Genomic DNA, 26301 nt, shown 5'->3' on the forward strand with positions numbered 1-26301 from the left:
GGTAAAGCTTGGTTCTGCTTTCAGTCTCTTTCAGGAACCTGGAGAGCAGCTCAGGACTTAGAGTGACCAGAGGTGGCTTTCTGTTGAGCAGGTATGTGCCAAATAATACAGTGATTAGCTTGTGCTAACATGTCAAGTCAGGTGCATTGTTCTTGAGTCTCTCCTGCGTAGAAACGCGACGCTACAGGTGGTTGCTGGGCTTGTGAGTGTGTTCATGTAGTAGCCAACTTGGAATTTATGTTAACTAACAAGTCATACAAATTCCTGCAAACCCTACCTACAACATATCACTTTACATAGAAATTGACATGATTCATAGTCATCAAGCATTTTACAGCTTAATAATGGAAAACAAATGTATCCACAACTGAGAAAAAAAACAGAAAGCTGAGAATTATAATCAATTAAGTCTGATAGTTTTTTAATTGCACATGCAAAGTTTTTACCGAACAAAAATAATAATCGACTCACACACATTCACTCTCTCTCTCACACACACACATCAAAAAACAGAGTTTACTGAAAGACATCTATTTTAATGTGACTCATAAATTCCTTACCATTAAGTCTGGAACCAGGCCAAACATAAACAAAGATATCAGCCTATATATATAAATATAAAACCTTCAGCCTTAGGCTGTATAAGAGGTGGCATCTGTGTGTGTGTGTGTGTGTGTGTGTGTATGTTTCACAAGTGTGTTAGTGTGTGTGTAAGTGTGAAAAGTTACACTTGCACACACACACACACTAACACACTTTTGTAACATATTAAATGTCTCACTACATGCTCTCAGGCTTTATACCTATATTACATTCACTGTGATGAAATTAGGGCTGTGGAGGCTGCCAGGGTGAAAAAAAAAAAAAAAAAAAAAAACATTGTTCAAGGACACAGGCCCAAGATTAGACTTAAGCTGAAGCAGCAAGTTATCAGAGGACAGAAGGACAGAATATTGGCCCAGCTACGGACATCAGAAAAGATGCCCGTCAGGCTGAGGTGTGGTCAAGGAGTCTAAGCCCTCAGAGAAGGATAAGTCAGAAAGTAATTAAAAGGCTGATGACTAAAAAAGAAGCTCCTGTTTTGCCCTTTAAACCTGTTTTATTATGATTTTTGTTATGTCTGACTTCTCCAACCTCACTCTCATTTCCCTCTCCCTTTCCACCCGTTTCTCAGACTGTCTTTACCTTTTCCTCTCTTCTCAAACTTCTTATCCACCATTCTTCAGTAATTTCTTCCTTCCCTTGATCTTTTGAATCAACTGTGAAGTTTTCTCTGTCAGGATCACTGTGTCAGGATCACAGCACAGACAGCGCAGTCAAAGCTGCCTTTTGAGAAACTTAGGCCTGAAGTCATCACAAAACGTCCCTGAGTTATGAGCAGACTGTCTCAATGGCCTCCTCCTGCAACCTTTTAGAGTTAAATCAAATCATAAGTGTTTCATAAGCAGGTTCCGACACATCCAAGGGATTACCTGGTGTGAGCATGGTCCTAAAAATGCACGCAGGGAATAACTACAGAGGTGTTGAAGACAGCCTTCAAGGAACCTTTGTTCACTGTCTCAGTACAGAAACATCACTGTGTATGAAAGAATGATGTTGTAGGGCTGATGTTTAACATGTTTTCTACAGAAAATCTGAATCCATGCCAGAAAAAGAACTCATAATGTCCTGAAATATCCACATTACATATGTCAGCCAAACAACAATGTCTGCTGTGCGCTTTCATGTTAGGAAACTGTTTCAAGTGATTTAAATTTTGATTAATGAAGACTTATAGAACATATGTCTGTAAACTAATGCAGATGCACTAATGGGTTCTTAAAACAGATGCAAATTGAAAAAAAAAAATGTTGAATGCATCAAAGATAAACTGCACTGTGTCCCTTCTGGTCAGCAGAACTCAGCATTCTAACTTCCCACTGAATGACAGATGTTTATAACCAGGGATTACGTGAATACAGCTGTGGATTGATGAGGTATCTGGACATTAAGTGATCCAAATCTGAAATGGGAGACGTTTATTCGTAGATTTAACAAAAGATCCATTCACTTTAAATTACCTCTGAAACGTATTCTGGTGTGGATACCAGGAAAGTAAAAAAGTGTATAGCGTTTCAATAATTTGTAATTGTTAAAAATGATCTCTTTTGGGAAGCTTTCCCCTCAAGGATCTTAAGACAAAGCATGTTGTAGACTTTTGTGACAAGGAGTCTGTCCTTATACATAAAATTTGACTTGGCGTTGATTGTCAGGATGATATTAGAGAATCACGGTTTTGAATGAATCTGTGAGTGAAGATGCCTTTCTATGAATCCACTGGCCTTGCGAATGCTTCTTTTACCACAACCTGGGATTAAAATGCAAACAGTCCATAATGCAGTGGAGGTGATGACAGTAAAAGTTATAGATAAAAGTAGAGTACAGTAATGTATGGCTAGAATTGCATAACACAAAAGACCGTCTGGAGGCACGACTGTCACCACCTCTTGGTGTGGACGTGCTCTGTCCTTGGAGCTCAGTAAAAATCTGTCATCAGGGGAAACAAGGCACCGGAGTATCTATGTTTTTTTAATCTAGTGCTAAGAACAAATCCAGATGATTTCTCTATAGCGTTCTGCACATCTCCTTTAGGATACAGTCACACCGCTTATTCCAGGCCTTGGGCTGCATAACTGGTTGTTACTATTATTCATAACAATAACACAGCTCAAATGTTCTGGTTGATTTAAAGCTGATATATGATTTAAAGGAGTTTGCATGTTTTACTCCACAGGATTTCTGCTGTAATCCAAAGACTACAAAGTAAAGTAAAGTGGGATGTCCTCAGGGAGAGGTTGAGATACTGAACTCATGCCCAATCTGAACATTCATCAGTGTTTCCTCTGTAATATTACGTAACACCGGTGCTTGGGAGGTAACAGAGGTTATGGTTAGAGCAGGTCAAAGCTGAGCATACTTTGCAAAAACAAACAGTTGGTTTCCAGAGAGTACAGACTACACCTCTTTGTGTCTGAGATGAAAAGGAAACATGGTTAGAGAGAGCCAATGGTTTTAAAAATCTGTGCGTGTGTTCTCTCTGTGTGTGAATGTGCAAGGATAAGCATGTTCTTTTAGCATGAATAACTTCACATAAACTGGACAATACACATGTGGCCTATAACAACAGAATGGTTTGGAAATTCATATGGCCATTGCATAAACCATCTTTTGATATAACGTGTTTTATGTTACATACATGTAGAATAAAATATTATGGGATTGTTAAGGTCCTCAGTTTGACCGTTCCATATGTCAATATTTGTTTTATCATCACATTTATAAAATAAACTCAATACAACAGAATTCACAGGGCAGGACAAACAGATAAAAGCAGACTGAAAACAATTACTTCAAATGGAGTCTCAAAGCCTTCAATGATTCCTCCAACCAGGAGCAGTCCATCAGGGGTGATCCCCATGCCGTGGTACACCCAGTCCACACTCTCCAGCAGAGAGCAGTCCACGTACAGGGCCAGCTGCTTGGCAGACACACTGACAGCCACGTGGTGCCACTCTCCATCAGAAAGACCACTGATGGGGAACCTGACACAGAGACACATTTGTCATGATGCGAATTTAGCTTGCTTGATGTGAAGGACTAGTTCAAACAGCTGTCAGGGGTTGAGTTTTTCAATATGAAAGTCTAATTAATACAGATGCCTTTTTAAAAGCAACAAAACAAGTAGGTTAACCAACAAAAAGATGATAACCATTGAGTCTTTTTCTGCCTCACTTACTGCCATGGCAGGTGTTGGATGTAGTGATGAATTTCAAGTTCCCAGTGAGTGATTTACTGGTAGAGAATGCAGGATGAAATTTAACATATACAGCTCGAGATGAGCAAAGACAAAAAGTCTTTGACTTTGTCCACAGGAGACATAATAAAACTTTACTCACAGGAATTTCAAAGTCAGAGTTGTATTAAATAAATATCATCACCTTGCCTGTGCTGCCTGTGAGTGGTCTGTCCAGATTTTTTTTGTTTTACTCTCATCATTTCTCAAATCTTTTTTTTCAAGCCTCTCCTCACATAACTTGAATAACGTGCAGATTTCAGCAGTCTGGCAGTGGCTGTGCATTGGTTTTGGTTTGTCTCTCACCTTTTCTCCTTTCTCATTTCGTGGTTGAGGACTAAACCAAATTCCTTCCACAAATCAGATCACCACAATTTTAAACCACTGACGCTGATGTCCGCCAAATCTGAGTCACCGAGCAGAGCACAGATGAAGGGAATACATGAGATGAAATCCTCTGTAAGTTTTAAAGCCACTTTTTATCATGAGGACCTTTTGTTTCACACTGAAACAGATTCACCACAGACACTTTATTCTAACCATATTTCTGTTTTGACCATACTAATACATCCTTTAGTTGTAAAGCATCAAATTTTGGTTCGTAGGATTTGATGTGTTCCAAGCAAATACAACTTTACTGATGCATGCAATACTCCCCATGACATCTCTTTAGTTTCCTTTAATATTTTAAATATAAATTAGTTGAGCTTTAAAGATCTATTTGAAAGAAACCAAGTGCAAACAGTGGAAGGCAAGTATTGTATCTCGGTGTGTCAATCTTTTGGCCCAGTTCTGTCAGCTGTTGGTGGAGATGTATTGCATAAAGCTCTGGTTTCTTCAAGGGAGAAACCTGCCAAAAGACCGCCAATAAATCAAACCTCCAAAGAGACAGCCAAACACAATTTACAGTCAAAAACACACACAGGCTACAAACAAATTCACTTCCACAGAACTGTCCTTCAATTTGCTGACAGATTTGCAAAGACCTTTGCCAAGAAGCAGGAATAGGCATGAACAGGCCTCAATTACCTGAGATGGATGTTGTAATCACATGCTGACAGCTGGATTTTTTGGATAATGGGTAATGCTTAAAAGTCAAAAGCATACCTTTGTTTTTCTTGCTGGTACATTTTGAACAATTCCAGCCCTTAAATCATAAATCAAAGCTTCTTAAGTCTGCTGAAGAGCTTTCAATAGACACACTTCACTCGGAAAAAGAAAGGAAAGGAAAGGAAGAAAAACAGGGCTCACTCGTAGTGTCTTTGCTGTGTTCCTATGAAGATGACGGCGTACGCGCTGATCCGCAGCTGCAGCATGATGTGGCTGTCCGGACTGAGCATGGTGAAGACACTGTATTCATCCCTCTGTGGGCTACGAAGCTGCACCAGCAAACTGAACTCATCTGCAAAGCTGAACATAAGCAGGAACACTCATTTGGCTTTCTGTGAACAAGGATATTGCTGATAAAGTCACAGAAAGGTACAGCTGAATTACACAGACATGATTTCTTAAAACTCTGCAGTGACCAAAGCAGCAAAAATGCAAACCCATACCCATCATAGAGGAGCTGTTGAAGCGGGAGAGTCAGGGTTGAGTACTGTCCCACCTGCAGCACTGGACACCTGCTGCCATCCACAGTCATGGATGTGTTGCTGCTGTTTGACACGTGAGGATAAAGCTCCAGCAGAACGTTCACCTCATCTGTGACGAGAGTTTGGGAAAGAAGACAACTTGGCATAAATATAAACAAATCACAGAAGAGCTGATATGTATAATGTGGTCTTATGAGCAACAAGACCCAGCTTCACCAACAGGAAGTTTAATAGAAGCTGTGTGTTGACTCTGATCATCAGTAGGAGTACGATGCAGGGCTGAGCAGATTGCTCCATTTTCAACATGATGACAGATTGATAGCTTTCATAATCTAGATGACAAGCATAAACATGATGACTATCATAAAAAAATGACATCAATTTTTCTGTGAATTTTGTTAAAATGAGATCTTTCTGTCTATTTTTGTTAGGTCAGGCTTAATAGAGTTAATGAGTGACATCAAACTAATAAACCATCAAACCTCTTTCACCAACGAAGCATTTAACTGTGACACAGCAACACACAACCTTTAAATTGTTAATCTGTATGTGGCCAACCATTGGTCAAATAAGGGTGACTCATCATGGTTTCTTTGTTTTAGTAGTTGTAATTTTTGTTGTAGATTCACTGTGAGCCTTTTATTAAGCCCTGCTGTGCCCCCACTCCACCCACTTAAGAAATCACAGACAGACCCTCAGAGATACTTTAATAAAAGGAAGTTTTGGTATTACAGCATGAAATCTGAGGCAATGATGTGCCGACAGGGTAATACTTCCACTGAACCAGAATAATCTATAACAGTATTTCATGTAGACTTTATTTGGGCAGGCTGCCCAGGTGTATTAAAAGCATACCTATGAATATTCTGAAACTATTTCAGTATTCACATTTCAAAACCTGATGGAAGCACTAATTCACAAGATCCAAGACTGTTTAAGCAGCACATTAAAGCTATGAATGTGGGAAGGCATGCTGAAAAATCAAACAGTATTATGGATGTCCATGCATACTTCTGTGCTCTGCTGCGTGAAAGCTTGACTGAGTGGTGACCATATGAGGAAACCGCAAAAAACATACATTTCCAGGCACCAAAGAAAAAACAGAACAAAAGAAAAACACTGAATTCCCCGAACAGGAACTCAACAAACATTCACACCACTGATTGAAGTGCAGCTGCAAATGGCTCATGAAGTTCCACCTTTTTAAAGTATCCACCTCACAGTGCTGGACATGGTTGGAACTCCTACTAACTGTCTCTTTACATCATTAAATCTAGGTTATGATGGTATAAAGCTGTAACATGGGAGGAGCAGGTATGATGTTATCAGTTATGTCCTGTCCAGATGTGGGTTTTACAGTTAGTTCTTCAGAGTATTATAAACAGAGCCTTTATTCGTTATTACAGAACCTGAGTTTGTACTTACGTCACTTTGGAAAGCTGTGATTGCTAAATAAATTTGTAGAATTGTGAGTCACTGCTCAAAGACTGGTACTGGAGGGTACCAATGACACCAATAAAAGAAGGATCCTGTTCCTAGGTTAAAAATATTTGTGTTGTTATGTCAGAGATGGGACTGAAACTGATTAGACTGACAAATCCGAGTCCTCTATTTGATTTAAGACCTTTAATGTAAGAGATGTGAACATGATGAGCAGGGTTTCAGTTTACAATCAGAGCTCTGAAACATGAGCCCTTGGGATTTGATCGCTATGAACATGCCCCCTCACGTCTAAGGACTGTCATACACCAGACACAGCTAGAGAAGAATAAACTCCATGACTGCAACATGTTCTTAGATGAACCATTGTTTGTCAGCTCTTTAGTGACACTTTCTCCCTTTACGGGCATCCTGACAGCAGTGCAAGATGAATCCGAAGTCCACAGAGAGCTGTGGGGTCACGCTGTGCTGCCTCCAGGAATGGCACTGAGGAGCATATCTGGTGTCTAAGCACTGAAAATGACGGCATTCCAACCTTCCAGGAATCCTCACAGACATATGGACGAGAACCATTTTGAGAGGAAAAATGATTTTATCAGAGGTTTCTTTGGACTGAACGGCTCCTCTGATGACAAGCAGGAACACAAGAAGCTCTTACATGTATGCACCCTTATTATTGATGATACTAATTAGTTATATCTGTCTTTAAGGAATCCAGATGATCTCTTCAGTCAGTTTTTGTCTTTATTTCTTCTATACAGACTAACAGACTGAGTTTATTTAATTCTGGTTTGGACTCTTTGGTTGTTTGATTTTCAGGGATGACATTATCAGTGTTAATAAATGTTATGTTTCTGTTTATAAATTGGTGCAATTAAACTTGAAGCAACACTTTTCCTATGAGTTTTAGTTTACAAGAGGTTAAGACCAATGAAAATTTGGTAATATACCAACACAGCAGGGAGTTATGGAAGATATGACTGAAATATATATATATTTTTAATATGCAATTCTATCTTATTTTGAGTTTTTTTGTTTAAAAGATATGACAGTGGATTATAGTGATTAGTGATAGTTAGAAATAGTGATTTTTTAAAAAGAATTATTCAGAAAAAAAAATCAAAACTTAATTTATAATTTGTCTTACATGGCTGATACTTGGGTGCGGAGTTAACTCTACCAGCCTTCAGTCTTTTCTTTACCTACCTGTTGGTAACCAGAAATGGTCCATGTAAAACTTTTTTAACATTTTCAAAAATGTTTAATCAAAACAGACAAACTGCTCCACCTTGATGCCATCTGCACTTGGTAGGGATGCACGATATTATCGGCACACTATCGGTATTGGCTGATAGAAGCTTGAAAACACGTTTATCGGTATCGGCAAATATGAAAATTTCTGCCCATATGCACAGCCGATAAGGTGCTATTCAGTTAGGATTATTATCCTTCAGCTCAGAAGGGAGAAAATCCACCTCGACACAGATCATCTCAGGACGCTTCAGTGTGGTGAGTCAAACCGGTACTGTAACATGTATAGTTTATACGTTTATACTCGGCTCATGGTGGGTGTATCCCTCGGTGGTGGTTGTGTGACTAACTGACATCACAGAGGAGGAGCTGCTTTATCAGATTACTCCAATAAAAAGAAAGGATCCTCGTGTCGTCACGAAGGTCGAAATCTCGCAGCCAAATGTCACTGACCTATTTTCAGAGGCATCAAATCTCGTTCTAGGATATCAGAAAAAATACAATATCTCATTTTCTGAAAATTCAGGGGGTGGAAGGTCTTGTTTTCAAATTTTTTATATTATATGTAAGTATTAAATCACAGATCAGCATGATATGTCACCTTTAAGAGAATCTGTTGAACTGAAAATCAAAGGGAAAATGTCAATCACACATTTACAGAACCAAGGACCCAAACTGGAAATTTCTGACTGAAATCTCAAACGAAAGCTGCTTGAGTAATTTTCTGATAATCAACCAATCATTAACTCAGATAACTAATTCAGCTCTAGGGATGCAATTACACAAACAGTTTAGGAAAGAAATAAAAAAATCTTTACAGCGAGCATCGATTCTAATCAGAACCTTCAAACAAATACTCTGTAATTAAACTTAACCACAGTCCAGCCCCTGATAATACCCCTCAGTTTATATTATAGCAAACCAAACTGATCAGTCTGAGGAGCTGTATGTTTTTACAGGCATCACATGTCTACTCAACAAAGTCAATAAGAAACTTCCTGATTTTTTTAGCCTTTGTTTAGACCCAAAAACCACTCAAGCTTCTTGCAATTTACAAATTGCAGCGAAGCATAATAACAACATTAACATCAATCACACAAAGAGAGGCTCCACTGTGTGTCAGGAAGCAAGTGTGTGAGCTTGTTGATGGTACAACATCTAAATGAGGGGTAATTTATTGCCGCAAGAACTGGAAAACGTTCTCACACACCCATGCTGATGGTCTCCATTAAGTCTCGCTTGTTCTTGGGTATTCATGGAAGAACATTTCATGCACCAACACTGTGCCCTCAAGGAAAGTCAGGAACATGCTCATGTCCTTTTCCTCAACACTATAATCAAAGGATCAAGTCATTACAAGGGGGGGCTGCCAGTCATGCCTGCTCTGTTTCCGACAAAAGAAAAACAGATGTTTGAGTTTTACAAAGGGAACGTGTGAACAGTGAGAGGTTTTAGGCTAAGATTGCTCTTTGGATTATTGGGTTCTCCTTCCTTTTTAACTCTGCATTAATGTTTTACAGTAAGAGATGAAGTACTCAAAAGTTTGTTTTTTACATTACCCGCAGGGTATTATGTAAAGAGCCAGTAATTCACCATAGTTGCATGGGTAACTATTGGTGGAAAAAAAGAACAAGCACAAGCCAAATCCATTAAATTAGAGGGATGAACATAACAGAACATAATGCATCAGGGAAAAGATCCTGAAAATCACAAACAGCTGTGCAGGGTCTTCTTCGAGTACCCTAATCATTGTAAAGCAGCTTGTCTTTATTATCAAGACATGCTCTGATCAGTCTCTGCAGTCATCATCTGACAAGGCAAAGTGAGAATTTGTGCATCAAATGATCCCTCCATTGTCAAGCAAAAGAATACACAAGCCCCTGGAGAAAAACGAAAACAAAGGCCAGAGCAGTGCTGTTTATTCTACTTCAATAACTACTGCAACAATCAAACTGGATTCACTGAAGAGATAAACACTTTGTTACACTGCATCTGGTGATGACAGTGGATAACAATGTCTTGGAAGACAATGAAAACTTTCGTCCTCATAGATCATCATCCAGAAATGTATACGCTTGTCGTTTCAACACAAGCAGAGTTAACAATCTGAGAAGCTCACTGTGACGGGCTGATCATTTGTAGCTCATCTGCGATCTTTTTGAAAGTGGTTTTCTGTTTATGAGAAAGACATCTGGTTCTCATGTAGTCTGCCAAGCAATATGAAGCTGTATGATATCTACTTTTCTTCAGGATCTCTTCACATGTCAGACCATGTGTCCATGGTTTCATGTTTGCGAGTTGACTAACATGAAACACCAGACATGAGATGTCTTTGTTCTTTTTCACCATCAACAAATAGCTCAGATGTGAAAGCAGCCTAACTGTATATAAGAAATATATACAGCCACTTTGAAGTCATCTTTGGTTTGAGTTGATGCTTTGAAGCCTGGAGTCAATCACATGTGATCATTAGGGGTGGGAGAGAAAAAATGTTCCACAACATATCAGGATTTTTTGTTCGAAATCGGAATTCTTTGTGTAAAAAAATCAAATCCATATTCTTCAGTTCAGTCTTTGTTTATAAACTGGAAAACAGTTATTAACTACTACCAGCAGAGTGCGAAGAGTTTCTCTCTGACTCACATGATGTACATTTTATGGGAAAATATGGCTCCTGATGCATTCCGTGGACATTATAATCATTTAACTTTTTTAATTGTCTGGTGTTAAAAAAACAAACTAAAAATCACAGAAATCGTAAATATCAAAGAATCGCAATTTTGAAAGAATCTGCTCCCCAAAGATCATAAAAGAATCAAATCGCAAAAAAAAACCATATTGTCCCAGCCCTAGCGATCATGTTTCCTCAAAAGAGTTAATAAAACACACTGTGGTGTCTTTTTGATGTCACTGTGATCACAGTTTGTCAACTGATTTAAGCTGTCCAGGTTCAAAACTTGTTTTATAATCAATTTTACCCTATGCGGGACCACAAGTTGCTAAATTAGGGCCCGACAATTGACACTGTGACTTAATTTACATGTTTACTGGAAGTTTGATTCCTCAAAGAAGGTCATCCCAAATAACTTCAGTTCTTTAAACTTAGTTGCAACCATTTCCTGCTCACAGATTTGGCTTTACTTTTGTCCAAAGTAGAACTGTGTGACCTTTCTGCAGCTATCAAATGACACAAAGAAATTCTCTGCACTACCATAAGCACATGCGTAGAGTGCAGTTGCAAAGTTGATAAAAGGAAAACATTTTAAGCCTCCAGTGTTATTTTTCTTTTCTAAAATTGCAACCACTGTTTGTGGAGGAGGTTGATAGAGATAAATCCAACAACATGACAAATTGGGGTGTCCTGATACAACCTTTTTCACTTCAGATATGATACCCACGTCACAGAACAAATTATACATACTTTTATTACTTATTTTGTAGAGTTTTGATTAAGTGTTATTACTCAAACTCACTGATGAGGTTGGTTGTATCAAACTTCCCCAGTTTTGTGCCACCATGGGAAACTTGTGAAATGACAAGTTTTACACTCAGCAGCAGCGTCTTTTTCTGACGTTAACTAAAAGCACAGCCACAAGGCCAACAGCCCTCTTACTTTTTGCTATTTTGTTAGTACCTTAGCACATGCTTTTGCTGTTATCATGTGAGCTTGGTATGCTGGACTGAAGTGCTGGAGGGGAGTCTGGAATGGAGTGCTTGTATCAGAGATGCTAGATGCAGATAAAATCCGATACTCATTTTTTGGCTGAAATCGCACCGATACGCTATATCAATAGGTTACATAAGTTACCTGATCTGACCATAGCATGCTCTCTGTAAACCTGCTCATCAGCTAACTCGAACTCTAACTCTCACGTCCGAGACACAAATAATCCTGCCCAAATACAAGAGAACGAACTGTTTCCCATATTGAGACAATACTTTGGCAGGTCACCCAGGTCACCCAAGTATTGTATTATTGGTGGACATACACCAAGCTGACATACAACGCAGTAGTTAAAGAAAAAAAACTTCAAATTATAACACTTTATCGAAACATTTCTGTATTTTAATTTCTTTAATAGCCTCTCTGCACAGAAAGTATAATTCCCGGAGGAACACTGGCATAATAGTTTTTGTGTTAATGAAACACAACACAAGCTGATAGGTCCAATTATTCTTTGAGTGTAGCTATCAGTGTGCAAGATTTAGAGATAAACTTTGTATCAATTTCTCTGCCAGAGGCATCTACTGTTTAAAACTATACATCCTGTCACAAAAGCATCCGCACTGCACCCAAGATTGCTCTCTTACAGAACATGAGCTTTGAGATTTCTTTGGATAAATTGCTTGAGCAGCCGTATATCTCCCCAAAAAGTCATATTTATCCACCAACCAATACAAAATGCAACTTTAGCTTGTCATCTGGCAGTGCCGCTTTATATTTGTTTTTCCTCACTGTGAAATGAGAATATTAGCTGCTGGCTACACTCTGCATCCATCGAGTCATTTCCCAGAAACCACACCACATAAAACATCCATAGACTGACCCATTTAATTAACCTCAAGAAAAGAATAGTGTCTTACAATGCTGTCACACAGTCTTTGATATGAAAGAAGATCACTGACAGCGATGAAAAATGAGGAATGGAAGTGTTTCACATATGGAGTGGTTTAAACGCAGGAAAGGCTCGGAGGTTTTCACCCCCAAAGATGCAGAACATGCTCAGACATTCTAATATTCTCACACCACAAAGATGCTATTTCAGTGTGAACATGAAAACAAGACTTTTTTTCTGACTTCTCAGTTGTGGAGCAGAGTGAGCTGAAAAGAAAATCCTCACTCTTCTCTTGTACAGTCCACATTCCCAAAGCACTTAGCCTTGGACACACCTCTAATGATTGAACTAATTTCTTTTGGCTCAGACATCAGTGGAGCATATAAAGAGCTTACAGACTTTACAGCAGACTGTTACAGTGGGTACCAAAGCCCAGGTTTCAATAGACAGGTTCAAAGCCCCAACAATAGAGAATGGCATGAGGCCAGAGTAAAGCCTTCAGTTCTTCTAATTTTGTTACTCTGGAGTTGCAGCAATTATGAGACTTGGCTGATTCCCGGGCTCTGAGTCAGTCCATGCAGATAATTTGAGAAGTGGGAAAAACTGGCATTGAACATTTCTGTGTCTTAAACATGAATGTTTTCTTTTCAGTCATTTAACTCTACCAAAGCCAAAACCATGTATGGTTTGATTTTTGATTTTCCACCGCCATCTAATTTGGTCGATGTCTTTCTCGTTCAATTTTTTTAGTTTTTCAACCTCTCTGTTTCTACACTGCTGAGTTATCATCATTAATGTTATTCATTTGACAAACAAAAAAAATATTAACACAGTTTGTAACAGGGATGGGCGAGTACCGATACCAGGTATCGGTATCCGCCGAAACCAGCCTTTTTTAAGGTATCGGTACTCGTGAAGACTGCCAATACCAGCAGCCAATGCTCAAGGCAAAATAATCTTAAGTCGAGCAGGTCCTCCTCACTAGTTTATTGTAGTTTATTTAAAAAATACGTAAACTCTGACAGTAGTTAGTTTTATTTTTTTTGTGGTATTGGTACTCACTATTGGTGAGTACTCAAAAGGGGATAACCGGTACTGGTATCGTCCTGAAAAAAGTGGTATTAAAGATCCCTAAACTATTATTTACTGTATTCATGAAGGCTGCAGATATCAGCAGCAGATACTCTGGGAAAAAATTCTTGCATTAAGCAAGTCCTCCTCGCCACTAGCTGCAATTTAACACCACGGTAAATGTGCGCCAGGTCCTGTTCAGCCAATATGAATGAACTAGGGAGAGTTAACTGTTAAACTTTTTTATTTTGCAGTTCAGTTTACTTTAATAAAAAAAAAACTTAAACTCTGACAGTTGTTAGTTTTATTGTGCACTTTTTATGTATATTTTTAATATCTTAAAAAAACCCTCAAAACTCAGAGAGAGTTGTGTTTTTTATTTGAACTTAATGGCAGAGTGACTGTGCTGTCTTTGTTCAAAATGATCTGTCACTGCTACTTGAAATTTTATGTATCAAAAGTACTAGTAGCATCGGTATCGGTGAGTACTCAAGAGGGAGTACTTGTATCGGACTGAAAAAAGTGGTATCGAACATCCCTAGTTTGTAATGTTTTCAAAACCCCACTAGCTTGATTGAATTATTTCTAGATCTTAATAAATTGCATTGCCCTGCATCAAAAGAATGACCATCCCTAAAAATTTTGAGAGTGGGTTGAAAAAAACAATGAGCAAGAAGTGGTACCTGATTCCCCAATTATGGGACATTGGATCTAGACTATTGAAGAGGTTTACCAGACGTAAAGACTGACACATAGGTTAAAGCTGCAGAAAACTCAGCTGGAGGTTGAATGGAAGAGATGGATGATATACAGGAATAAGAACAGCAACACTGAACTACAAGGAGACATGTTAAAAAAAAAAAAAAACATAAGAAAGAAAGCTACAAGAAAAAAAAAGAATGAGGATCCCATTACAGAGAACTGATTATCTGGGGACCTTTAGTGGAACAGTTAAGGTGCTCGGGCAGCTGTGTGAGTCGCTGAGGGTCAAACATGGCATGCAGGGGTCACTGAGGGTCAATGATACAGGACACAAACACTGCATGTCCTCCAGTTTTTGACCACAGCGTCTTTACAGCACGCTGACTTTGTGAGCCAACCTGTGGGGCCTGCTTCCTCTTCAAACACAGACAGGCACGTTTCTACAGTTTATAGATCTTTACTCAGTGTGCACCATGACAAACCTCAAGAGGGGATGGAGGAACTTCAGTTTGTAAGTGTTTACAGTACTGTGTAGGTGCAGAAAGGGTTAAAAGGGCACAGGTGAAGAGTTGGACTGATGTTTTACCTAAACTGCACCACCAGTCAGGTGTTTATACAGCCTGTTTTACATTAAAGTGAAGATTTTTCAGGCTATTAAACTTAATACTTAACAAAAGTATGTCCATCAAGGGCGTTGTTCAAAGTCCCGTTCAATTTATCTGAAGTATTGCAATTAAAAACACAGACAGTGAAAAGAAATCTAGAAAATTGTAAATGATTGCTTAGGAGACACAATTTTATTTACATGCGTGTTTTGTAAAAGAAGTGCCTTAAACAAAAAATCATAGTGAATTATGAGCTGACTGTCAACTCCAAAGTTTTCATACATCTGTTTTCTGTAAACACACTAAAATCTAAGATAACTCAGCAGCATTGAACTTTAATGATACAGCAACTTTACAGAGGAGTCTGTTTTATCAAAAGTTGGAGACCAAACTAGAGGCTACATTCAGTATGTTGTACAAAGACATGACTTAAAGTTAATGGTGCATGACTTCCTGAGTGCCTGATGTGTAAATAGGCAACCAAATCAACAGCCAAACAACTTCAAACACTGACCTTTATCAATTTTTTTGTGTCTCTGTGAGATTTTATAAATTTAGCTGAAAGAAACTATGTCTGTGTCCTAGAGACTGGTTCATAATGGAAGTGATGACCACAGGGAGTGATAAGACATTCCTGCCTGCACACCACTGCCTCCTGCTTTGGCGGACCTCCAGCAGCTGTAATCAGGACGAGTGGAGCCGGCCGCCACGCCGTCCTGCAGAAGGATCACATTACTCTAATAGTCTGAGACAGACCAATAGATAGGTCCGTTACTGTTCTGGTACAATCACAGAGCTCTGCTATGCCAGAGGGAAGTGGGCCCAATGTGAAGAAGATTAAAGCCTTCCACCTGCTCTGGTGAAAATGAGGGGGAAGCTGAATGACAAAAAGCAGGAAATGAGAGAGGGAAAGCTGAGGTGAAGACAGGAAAGAAGAAACTCTGTGTTTCTAAACATCTCAATCAGTCGCCCAGAATCAAAGCTTTAATGATGAGCATAGCTTCAACCATGTAAGGTTAAGTAACTGCAGTTTGTGAAATGCTCCCCAAATGCAAAAACCCAATGGAAACGCCATCTGCCAATTCAATCTCAGACTCCTGTCTTTACGATGACTATTAGAGAGCAGAGAGAGAACAGGTATTAGGTTACTGTTTCAAGCGGTGCCCCGTCCTGAGGATATCCTTGAGCTTATGTTAAACCTGTGCTGGTGTGAAAGACGGCTTGTTAGCAAGAGGGATTTAAGGGGACAGAATGGGAATAACGGCTGTAAGTTTATGTGTTACAAAGCTCAGCTCAGAGCACAGACGATAATAACCCGTGCCTTTAACATTTCCTCATCTGAAAAATCAGGAAGTACATGCCGTCTTGATCAGGGATTACAGTGCAATACAGTGTGTCGAGGAAGAATGATGTGGTGCAGGTAAAGTTAGAAGAACAGGAATCTGATCATAAATTGAAACCAGAGATGCAGCATGTAAGAAGAGTAAAATCTGGGAAGAGTAAATTCTCATTAGGTGTGCTTTTACACTAGCCTGCGCCCACTCATAAAACATGCATGTATTTCATGGTACATTCCTACATCTTCTTTGTTTTTTTTGAGGTGCTATAAATCTTAAAGTAGGGTTTCCCCTTCCAGGATTGTCCATTGCAACCACAGGACTGCTCCTCTTCCTTCATGTGTTCGCAATGGTTATCCACAGCTACTAATCACTCAGTCCTGGAGGGTTGAGAGGAGCATAAAAACTTCCTGCGCTGGTTTTCAATCACTTAATTGATGTAGTAATCCTTTCCAAGAGGGTCTTAAGAACAGTGGAGCCAGTCATCAGCGGAAGAAGTCAACATTACGGTGGAATAAAGAGCAAGAGTCCCTGTGTGGTAGTCAAAGGTTATAGGGACATTACTCGTTCAGGCTCACATATTAAATGACAAAACATCTAAAAAAAGACATTGTGCTGGACTCATAAGTTTTAATAGTCAATGTTACTACCCAGGTGCAGTTTAGGCTCTAAAATTCTGTGAAATAGGCTGGTTTTACAGCCTTACATCAACCTCTGTCTCTACTGGTTAAGTTTGACTCTTGTAAGTGCTCTTGGGTTCAACCTGAGTAATACATCACAATATGACACATTTTCTTGTAAAACCTCCATAAGGAGTCCTCATATAACAGCAGAGCATACTTCTTTGAAACTAAAAACTATCAGGAAATGGTTTCCCAGAGAAACTCACCTCAACTTTTGTCAAAAGGAGAACAACTAAAACTGAAACTTTGCCTCAAAACAGTCAGATTTGGTTTGTATTTTCTTATATTTTGAAGCACTCCTATAATTGTGTGGTGTGCCAAACTGAATAGTGTCGTTGTGCCATAGAAACTTGGGAGAATTCCCCAAAATGTGGCTGTAAGAGAAAAGCAGAAAAAGAGAAAAAAGTGAAACTAAGGATCTATAAAGAGTGGACCAATTCCATCACTGGGCCTCAAACACCTGTATGAATGTCTCAGTTCAGCAGAAGTACAGCTGAAGACCAATGTTGACATTTTGAAGTTGGAGTTTTCATCATCAAGCAGATAGATTAAAAAGCTTTTCTTCAAGAATGGTCACGAAATATCCAGAAGCATAAGCTTAAAGTTAAAAACATTACAGTAAATTTAAATCCAGTTGTGTGAAGTGATAAACTTTAATAAGACTCCATCCATTTTACTAAATTGACTGGGAATTTGATAAAGCTTTCCAACAGACTCTCCAAGACAAAGCATGCAAGGCCTTGGGACAATTTTCTTTTAGGGCAAAGAAAGATGGAAGAACACCAGTCAACACTTGCCTTGGTCTGCTTCAAGACTGAGAAACTCATCAGAGAACACCAAAGGAAGTGGATGGAGTGACGAACATGCCCTCAGGTCACATTCCCTGCTGTTTTGCAAGAGCGAATAGCACTAATGATATGGTTATGGCCCTGCCGAGCCCAGAGGTATTCTGAACATCAAACTATGCAGCCTGTGGGCATCACTGATGGTAAATATAAATCTTCATTTTCCCTTCTCTTTGTTGCACTAATAGACGCTGAACTTGAGACTTAAAACAGGCAAATTAGAAAGTTTTGGCAGGGTAATGTTAGCTTCTCATCTTTAATCCTTGGCAGAAGGGCAGAGGGTCAGTCTAACGTGGGGGGACTCCGGATCATCCATCACAAGTCTGTTCCCCTCTTTGACACACTGCCCCCCTCAGGTCTCTGAGGTTAAGGTCAATGGAAGTGTGGGTAAACAGACGAGCTGAGAGGATTTTAATTGAAAAACCTTTCTTGATAGGTTGATCTATTACAGCATGACAGGTATACTTTCACTTTTCAGTCCAGTTCTGTGTATTGTTTTCATATAATGTAAGAAACGTCCTGTAAAAGAATTGTATGTTGAGACGTCATTTTGGTGTTATTACTACAGTCTCTTCTGCAGCTTTGAATTTCCAGTAAAAAAAAAAAAAAGCAAAAGAAAACAGAGGAATATGTTCATTTGTTAAACCTCCAAAAAAAAGGAAGAGAAACTGTCTCCTTCAAAAAGAAAAAATGAAATTCATCAAAATGTGCCGGAAAATTAAAAGATCAAGCAAAATATACTGTTTTTTTATCAGTCACATGGAAAATGAAAAAAAAAATCTGTTACTGATCAACGTTGCTTTCTTTTTTTAAAGTTTTTGCCGTATCATAAGTATCATTTCCAAGTTGTTAGCTTCAGCTAGACATCAGTCCAGTCAGACATGTGTCTCTAAGTCTCTGCGAACATGTTTCGTGGGTCCACACATTCTAACTAAAACAAATAAGCTGTATGTTTTCACAGATGTAAATCTGACAGTTGGCTCTGCATGAGAGACGTTTCATTTCTCACCAAGCAGACACACAGGAACAATGCACATCCAGCTATGGGACAGGATCCATGCAGGACCCCACCTTTGGGGGCTGCAAAACAGATGAAAAAGGTGAAAGGGCCTGAGCAGATGAGCTCCAGATACATCTGGAAAAGTCGATGTTGCACACAGTCAGTCCCCAAAGCTGGACTCTGACCAGATACATAAACAGCACCTGTGGTAATCCAGTGGACTGTTTCCTACGAGCAACATGAAGTTTTTTAACCACGTCAGGCCAGATACATGTTATGATTTATTTTAAGACTGTAGCTTCAGAACAACAAAAATGTAGAACTATATGGCATTTTTGGTGGTTACACGTGCTTTAACACACCAAGAGTTTCTTCATCTCCATGCTGAAACAGACCTTTTGTATTTCAATTCCATGAACCAGACAGCCAGATGAGGAATGTGTCAGCCGAACATGCAAACAGATGGAGGGAGAAAGCCTCTGTGCTACATGTGCCTTACATACCAGTTAGAAAAAAACAAAGTTGCAGAGGGCAGGGAGGCCAGGACAGCCTGTAGCTGAGCGCTTTACATGAAATGAGGAAAGCAGAGAAGGGGATTTTGGATGGCTGAGGGAGTTGGTTAGTCAAATAATGAGCCTGCTGGAGCACTGAAGGAAGGACACATCGCTACTACAGGGGAAACACAAGAGGTAAAACAAGGTGTGTGCTGGAACAAAGGCAAACCAACAGCTCCCAGTGCCAACCAAGCGATGATTAAAATACAGGAAGAAAACATTTCCAAGCTAAGGGGCCACACTACATTCACAGGAAACATCAACATCAGCTACAAACTCTCCACAGAATGAATTAATATACAGTTGACAGGCCTCCAACTCCTCCTACTTCAATGATAGTTGCTGCTAATATTCAAGGCTTACCATTACTAATTGGAAGTACCTTTGTTAAAAGAACCTTTTTGGTGCAAAAGTTTGGTTCATATTGCCAGCAGTAAGTCAAACTCTTGCCGAGCCAGGGTTGGACAGGGTTTCTAGGTGCAGCCAAGTGGCCCACCCCTGTGACCCAGACCCAGATAAGCGGTGGAAGATGAATGGATGGATGGATGTTTTTAAAAGTCAAAGTGTGGCTCTACTGTGCATTCATTGATGTCTCTGCCCTGGTTAAGTCCTCATCCAGCCACTTGGCTCTGTGTGCAAACTCATTAATTTCAATATAAATGTGTTACGTTGAATGCAACTGTGAATGTGTGTAGAGATAGAGAATAGAGAACAGTCAAGTTACATCTGCAAAGCTGACGGGTTTTGGGATAAAGCTCAAAATATCCCATTAGCTGATGAAATCCTGATCTCAGGAAAGGCTGAATCATCAAAAGCTGTAAATTCAGAGATTCGTCATTGATGGTTTTGGCTTTGGGTGGGTAAACTTTCTGTATTTCTCAAATTGGTACTTCAGCACTCTCCAGAGTACATTTAGTAAGTTTCGCAAGTTGACATGTGTTATCTTCCTTCCCAAAAAAGTGACAAACAGCCACACAGGTGACGCCATTTCCCATTCTTTAAATGTCACTGTAGATTGTATTCCACAGCCTACTGGGGCTGATTATGTTGAATTTTTGTACGAAATAAATTTTTACCGGTTGTTTTTCATCAGTAAAATCTGCACTGTTGGGAGAACCTGCATCCTTGATTAAAAGCAGTTATTTGATTGAAGATCGACAGTTTTAACTTTTTGACATTTTGAGATTCAGCTTTTTTAATACAAACTTTTGAACATTAGGGGAAATCACAACTTTGATCCCTTTACTTTTTAATCACTTGAGTTCCCTTAATTACTAAAATAGTTTGATGAAAAGACTTTAAGTCCTCACCCCAAAGACCTTCAGACATTTAAATTATGAACCAATCCAACAGTGTGCCGCTTTTTGTTCTTTCATGTCTGTAGATAAAGGGATTAAAAGATTAACTGATAATGAAAAAGCTTTAACTGCTGACCTTAACAACGAACTGTATTGTATCACAATGTACTGTTTTGACCACTGTACTCAAAGTCACTTTTCTGTAAGATTCGCCAGCCTTTTGTCAAGTGAGATCTCAAGACCTCAAGTCTCCACTGCCCTCATAACCACTGGCCTGTCTTGTTAAGGTCACCATGATGACGCAGACCACAGTGGACGGGGTAAGAAAACACCACAGTTATTGACAAAGTCATTAAAGTGCTTGTAAAAACTCTTGTAAAAAGTTTTATAAGAGTCAGGGTCAGGATCCACACAACACAGGGCCATTGACTGAGAGTCAAGTTCAGCTGAGCTAGTTACTCTTCAGGGCTCCAGGAACGTTAAGACTGACTGAGAAGTCACATTAGTACGGGGGAGATTAATCAAAAGGAAATTAATCACAGAACAGCTTCACAGGTGACAGAGTGATGGTGAAAGCATAACATCCCAAAGAGAAGCTCATTCCTCTTTCTGTCATCCTCTTTGTTATGATAGTGAAGTAGTGAAGACATCTGAGTTTGTCATTTATGTGTTGTTTTTTTATTGCTGTCGGATTTGCCACACCGTTTCAGCCTGCTGGAGATGCTTGTTTTCCAGGTTGATGGGCTTGGATCAGTGTGGCGTGTACTTGGCTGTTGTTCTGACACAGACATGAATGCTGGGAAATAGCTTCTCACGTACACGCTGTCCCCAGACTGACCTGCTCTCTATAGGCTGACAAAAACGTAATCTGTGCCAATTCCCAGTCCTGCAACATCGTAATGACAACCGCACTAAGACATCCTGACAGGCGTATGTCTGTCTGTAAGGGCGCCAGCAGCGCAAGTACCGGTGGTTTTCTCTTCACATCTGTCTACAACACTATCCGCAGAAGATGACATCACTCTCACCTAATCAGTCCAAATGAGAACACAGAGAGATCATGGGACCCAGCTTATACTTACTGTACTGAAGAGGAAACTGTGGCCGAAAAAAAAAAAAAGATTAAAATATATGATGATATGCAATGGATATCTTAGACCTCCAGGAGAGCATCATTTTCAGGGGTACAGTCATTTATTTATAATCAAATAAAAAGGGAGAGTGTAATATTTCAGGGTACATGTAGTGAGACTTAAGGGGTATCAGTTCAATAAGCAGACCAGAACCAAATGCACGTTAGCTGCACGCATGACTACCAAAAATTGGTCAGTGAACTAATTGCCCCACAAGACTGAGGAAGATGTACTTTCCACTCTCTGGAATGCCCTACCACTTCATATCCGCATCTGTCCCGACCTTCCCTCCTTCAAAACACTAACAAAAACCCACCTTTTTAAAATAGCTTTTAATGTCTGATTGTCTTTTAAATCCACTTGGTTTCTTTTCATTCATGTTTTAATATTGTGTGTTGTTTTATATGCTGTTTTATCCACTGTAAAGCGTCTTTGAGTATTGTGAAAAGCGCCTTTATAAATAAAATGTATTATTATTATTATTATTATTTATCAGGGGAAAATTCGACAAATTTAAATTGAGCATGCCGGCTCCATGTCCCCTGAATCTAAATTAGCTGTTTATCTTACTCACTGAATTCATTTGTTCCCAAATATCCATTTTCTCTGCATGTTTCATCTTAAACGGTAACATATGAGCACAGCGTCAGCCATCTTTAAAACAGCCTAACAGGTGGGGTAACCCTGCCGTTCCCGCCTGTCCAGTCCATTTTCATCATTAATGACTAGACATGTAAATAGGTCTTGGTCTGTGACAGAGATGTCTCCAAAGCTCTCAGGATGGTAAACGTGCAGTAAAAATAATTTCATATACTATCTAAATTACTGTGAGTAACAGTGTGAGAAACTATGATATGAAACATGTCGCTCATTTTGCACAAAAAAAACAATCAAAACCCATTTAGTGACTGCAAGAACTCACTTAATACAATCAACCACTCTGTTCATATAGAGATGCTTAATATTGTCAGTTAATGGCAAAGTCCCTAAATTTAACAAGATATTACTTTTTTGTATCACACACCCCAAGTAGACAAAAGGGCATATTATTCATACCCAGCTAAAATTGGACAAACATATGTTGATGTTTTCAATATACTGAAAGACAAGATGGAAGGCACTTCAGATTTTTGCAAACTTTGAATATGTTTACTTGCACGTGGATTAATCCTGTTAGAGGTGTGGAAGTCAACCTCCATCTTTAGCCTGGCTATTGGTCGACAGTGCAGACTGAGGGGAAGAAAAATGAAGTTGCTTTGTGTTTACCTGCTTTGTGCCTGTTGACTGGCTTTAACTGTCATTATGTGCATGCTGGTGTAATGACTCACATTAATGAGAAAAAAGCAAAGGACATCTATTACATGAGCTCATGGCAGAGATCAAATACCAGGGATGAACAAACAACACCAGTGGGTGGCATCTAATGATGTAACACAGGATGTCACCATGATGACATCTTAGCTGGTTACCTTGCATGCAATCACTTAAGTACATAGACACTGCATGAGTTCATGTTAGCGACAGGCATAACTTCCTTTTGTTTTGTCATTGAGACACTGAAGTTTTGTTTACTAAACACTAACAGTGTTGGACATCAGCCATACTGACAAAGCTGCCTGCAGTGTCTGGAGACATTAGTTCACTTTTCTAAATGTTTGTTTTTGAAATCTGCCAAAGAAAAATGTCTTCTAAAAAGTTCAAGACGGATGACATAAAATAAGGAGAAAACTTTTTTATTCATATTCAGGGTTTTTTTTTTATTTTCTAATGATTGCACAACCACAGAAAGTTTCCTATATACCCCTTTCTTATCAAAAGAACCTGGTGATCATTTGTTTCTCGACTAGTGCATGGTTGGTTCCAATCACAGTCTTCTTATGAACAGGTTTGGCTTTCCATCAGTGAGGAGCCAAGTTGGAGCCACATCAATGTGTCAGTGTAAAAGGTTGGTACGTTACTGCATATGTAATCGTTTACCCAAGAATGCTCACACCTTGCAGGAGCCTACACAGCCACAACTGAGGAGCACATCACATGCATGTGATGATCCTGGCTTTAGAAGCATGCATAAAAATCAAGAGCCAAAAAATGGTACTGCAACAGGCCATCTTTGTTGTAGTCACAGGGAACAGCGACTACGTTTGAGAAGACAGGTAATTATCAAAGATGTTTTAAGTCTTAATGAACGTAGTGGTGCTAGCTTAAGCTAGTCTACTTAGCTTCAACTGCGCTTGCATAAAGTACTAAGCAGTTTAACTTGGCAATAAATTGATTATGGTATGTTTAATATTTGGTCCATTTTCATGTACAGGCCTACTTTTAACCTAGAAATGCCAAGTGTGGCTAAAGACCAACACAATTTCAAATATATATGCACAAATTAAAAAAAAAAAACTTGTGTTGATCAGAGTGGCACAGTGCCATGCAAGCTAGGAGTAAAGTAAAATATCCTGCCTTTAGTTATCAGAAACCTGTCTCCTGGGGCTGTCAAATCCTGAGCAGTCTGTACAGACAAGGGAGCAGTGACAGAGGGAAACCATACAGAGCTGAGATTTTAAAACAAATCAATCACTTCACAGTAAACAAAAGCTTAACAGGTTCAATGGGTCCTATCAGACAGCAACTGATCAGGGTTTGAAGGTGAGGGCTCAGTTCACCCACAAAAGAGCAAAAAGGAAAAAGTAAGAAAACAAAACTAATTTCAAGGCTCTCCCTCTGGCTGTCCTACATCTGATCTGCTCCATTTCTGTTAGTCATAACAGAACTGTCACCTCAGGACCTGCATCAGTCAAGTTCAGCCAAACCAATAAAGATAAGCATCAGCACGTTCCTCACCATGGAGGACGTTTATGAACATGTCAAGGGCTATTCATCCCAGCTACGACACTATTCTATTAACTTTAGACCTATTCATTTCAACTGGCAAGTTTAGGAGTTCATTCTTTTCAGAGACCGGGTTTCAACCAGGAAGGTTTTCCAACAGTAATTGCACTGAAGTTATTGGAATGCCACAGGGACATAACTTCAAGGTGTTGCCATTTCATTTAATTTATTACATCAATTTGTCTGGGAGACAGTACAAAACACACATCAACCTCACACGGAGATAAGACTGAGCCGAGTTAATAAGCATGCAAGCCTTGTCCTGTGACTTAGAAGAAGCTTAATAAAATGCTTGAGGAATATGACATTTCTCAGGTTGACGCTAGGTCTGAGATTTAAAATTGTATTTATTTTTAGTCTGACACTTTTTTTTGTTTTGGAAACCTTCTGTTTCTTTCCTCTCTTTGTGTGTTGTTTTTATTGTTTCACCAACCTGTACCTATACGACCATGTGGGCTGCACAAACTCCTCATACAGGTGAAATTCGAATATTGTAGAAAGATCCATTTTGGTAGATGAAAATTATTGTACAGATTGATTTCTATTAGTTGTGATTAGGGATCACATTTGAAGTGATACGGTACTGATGCCCCGTACCTGGCAATCAGTACTAAACAGTACCAATTTTCAGTACTTTTATGTGTGTTTATGTGGTGATAAATACTGACTTATTTTATAATAAAAATCTTTTTATTTTTCAACTTGACAAATTTATGTCTCAATACAAAAACTTGCTGTGTTTATGTCCAGTTGGAAAATTGCCTACTCTTCCATTCCCTAACAGTCATAAGGATACGTTTAGGTACTGAACATGTAACTGTTTGATTTTATGTGAATCGATTACTCAGTACTACAGACAGAATTCAGTTTGGTACCCATCCCAAGTTGTGATGATTATGACTCAGATCAAATAAAGACCCAAGATTTGGTATGTCAAAAAATAGCATTTTCTGAACCAGTTCAACATTGAAGGTTTCACACACTAATCAGCTGATGGACTGGAAACACCTCCACGTTGGGAAATGACCCTTTCAAGTGCCATTACTGCTCTTACCAAGCAGAGTTCAGAAACATGAGTAAAGGTCAAAAGAGCAGTATGTCTGTGATGAATTAGGATTTCAGTGTGAAGGTCATATGTAACTTAACCACCGTAAAATTCTACTCAATTCTAGTACACTGAAAAAATAAAAGCTCTTGTTCTGTGAGGTAAAACAGAAGAATGTGTGGAAAGGATGAGAATTAAGCGTGTCTTGCTGTTAAAACAACATTGCATCACCTGGCATCTATTTTGTGGAACACAAGCATATTAAGGCAGTTACACATGTCACAGCTGCAGCCGTAAAAACTGCCCCCCTGGCTCTACCATGACTTCTTTCATGATGAATTACATTAATGTGATAGTTTTTATGTGTCCCATGGGATAAATGGTTGCCAAATAAAGTCAGACACTGCTATTAGACACCAATCTGCACCAGATTTTGGTCTGCACGCCTGCCAGGGCTGAAGACACAGAGCCAAA

The 26301-nt window shown here is 39.2% G+C and overlaps 1 protein-coding gene across 1 annotated transcript in view; it reads right to left on the bottom strand.

The window, feature by feature from the left end:
• LOC141805772 (uncharacterized) overlaps window positions 1-26301 on the bottom strand; it is an 85931-nt gene that overhangs the window by 53813 nt on the left and 5817 nt on the right. Inside the window, exons 2-4 of the mRNA XM_074690961.1 lie at window positions 5386-5533; window positions 5084-5242; window positions 3389-3581 (exon numbers count right to left, since the gene is read on the bottom strand). Of these exons, the coding sequence (XP_074547062.1) occupies window positions 3389-3581; window positions 5084-5242; window positions 5386-5533 (500 nt within the window). The remainder of the gene's footprint in view (window positions 1-3388; window positions 3582-5083; window positions 5243-5385; window positions 5534-26301) is intronic.

Source organism: Halichoeres trimaculatus, unplaced genomic scaffold, assembly GCF_033239565.1.
Source record: "Halichoeres trimaculatus isolate MK-OKI-2021-1 unplaced genomic scaffold, fHalTri1.1 fHalTri1_scaffold_16, whole genome shotgun sequence".
NCBI classification, from domain to species: Eukaryota; Metazoa; Chordata; class Actinopteri; order Labriformes; family Labridae; genus Halichoeres; species Halichoeres trimaculatus.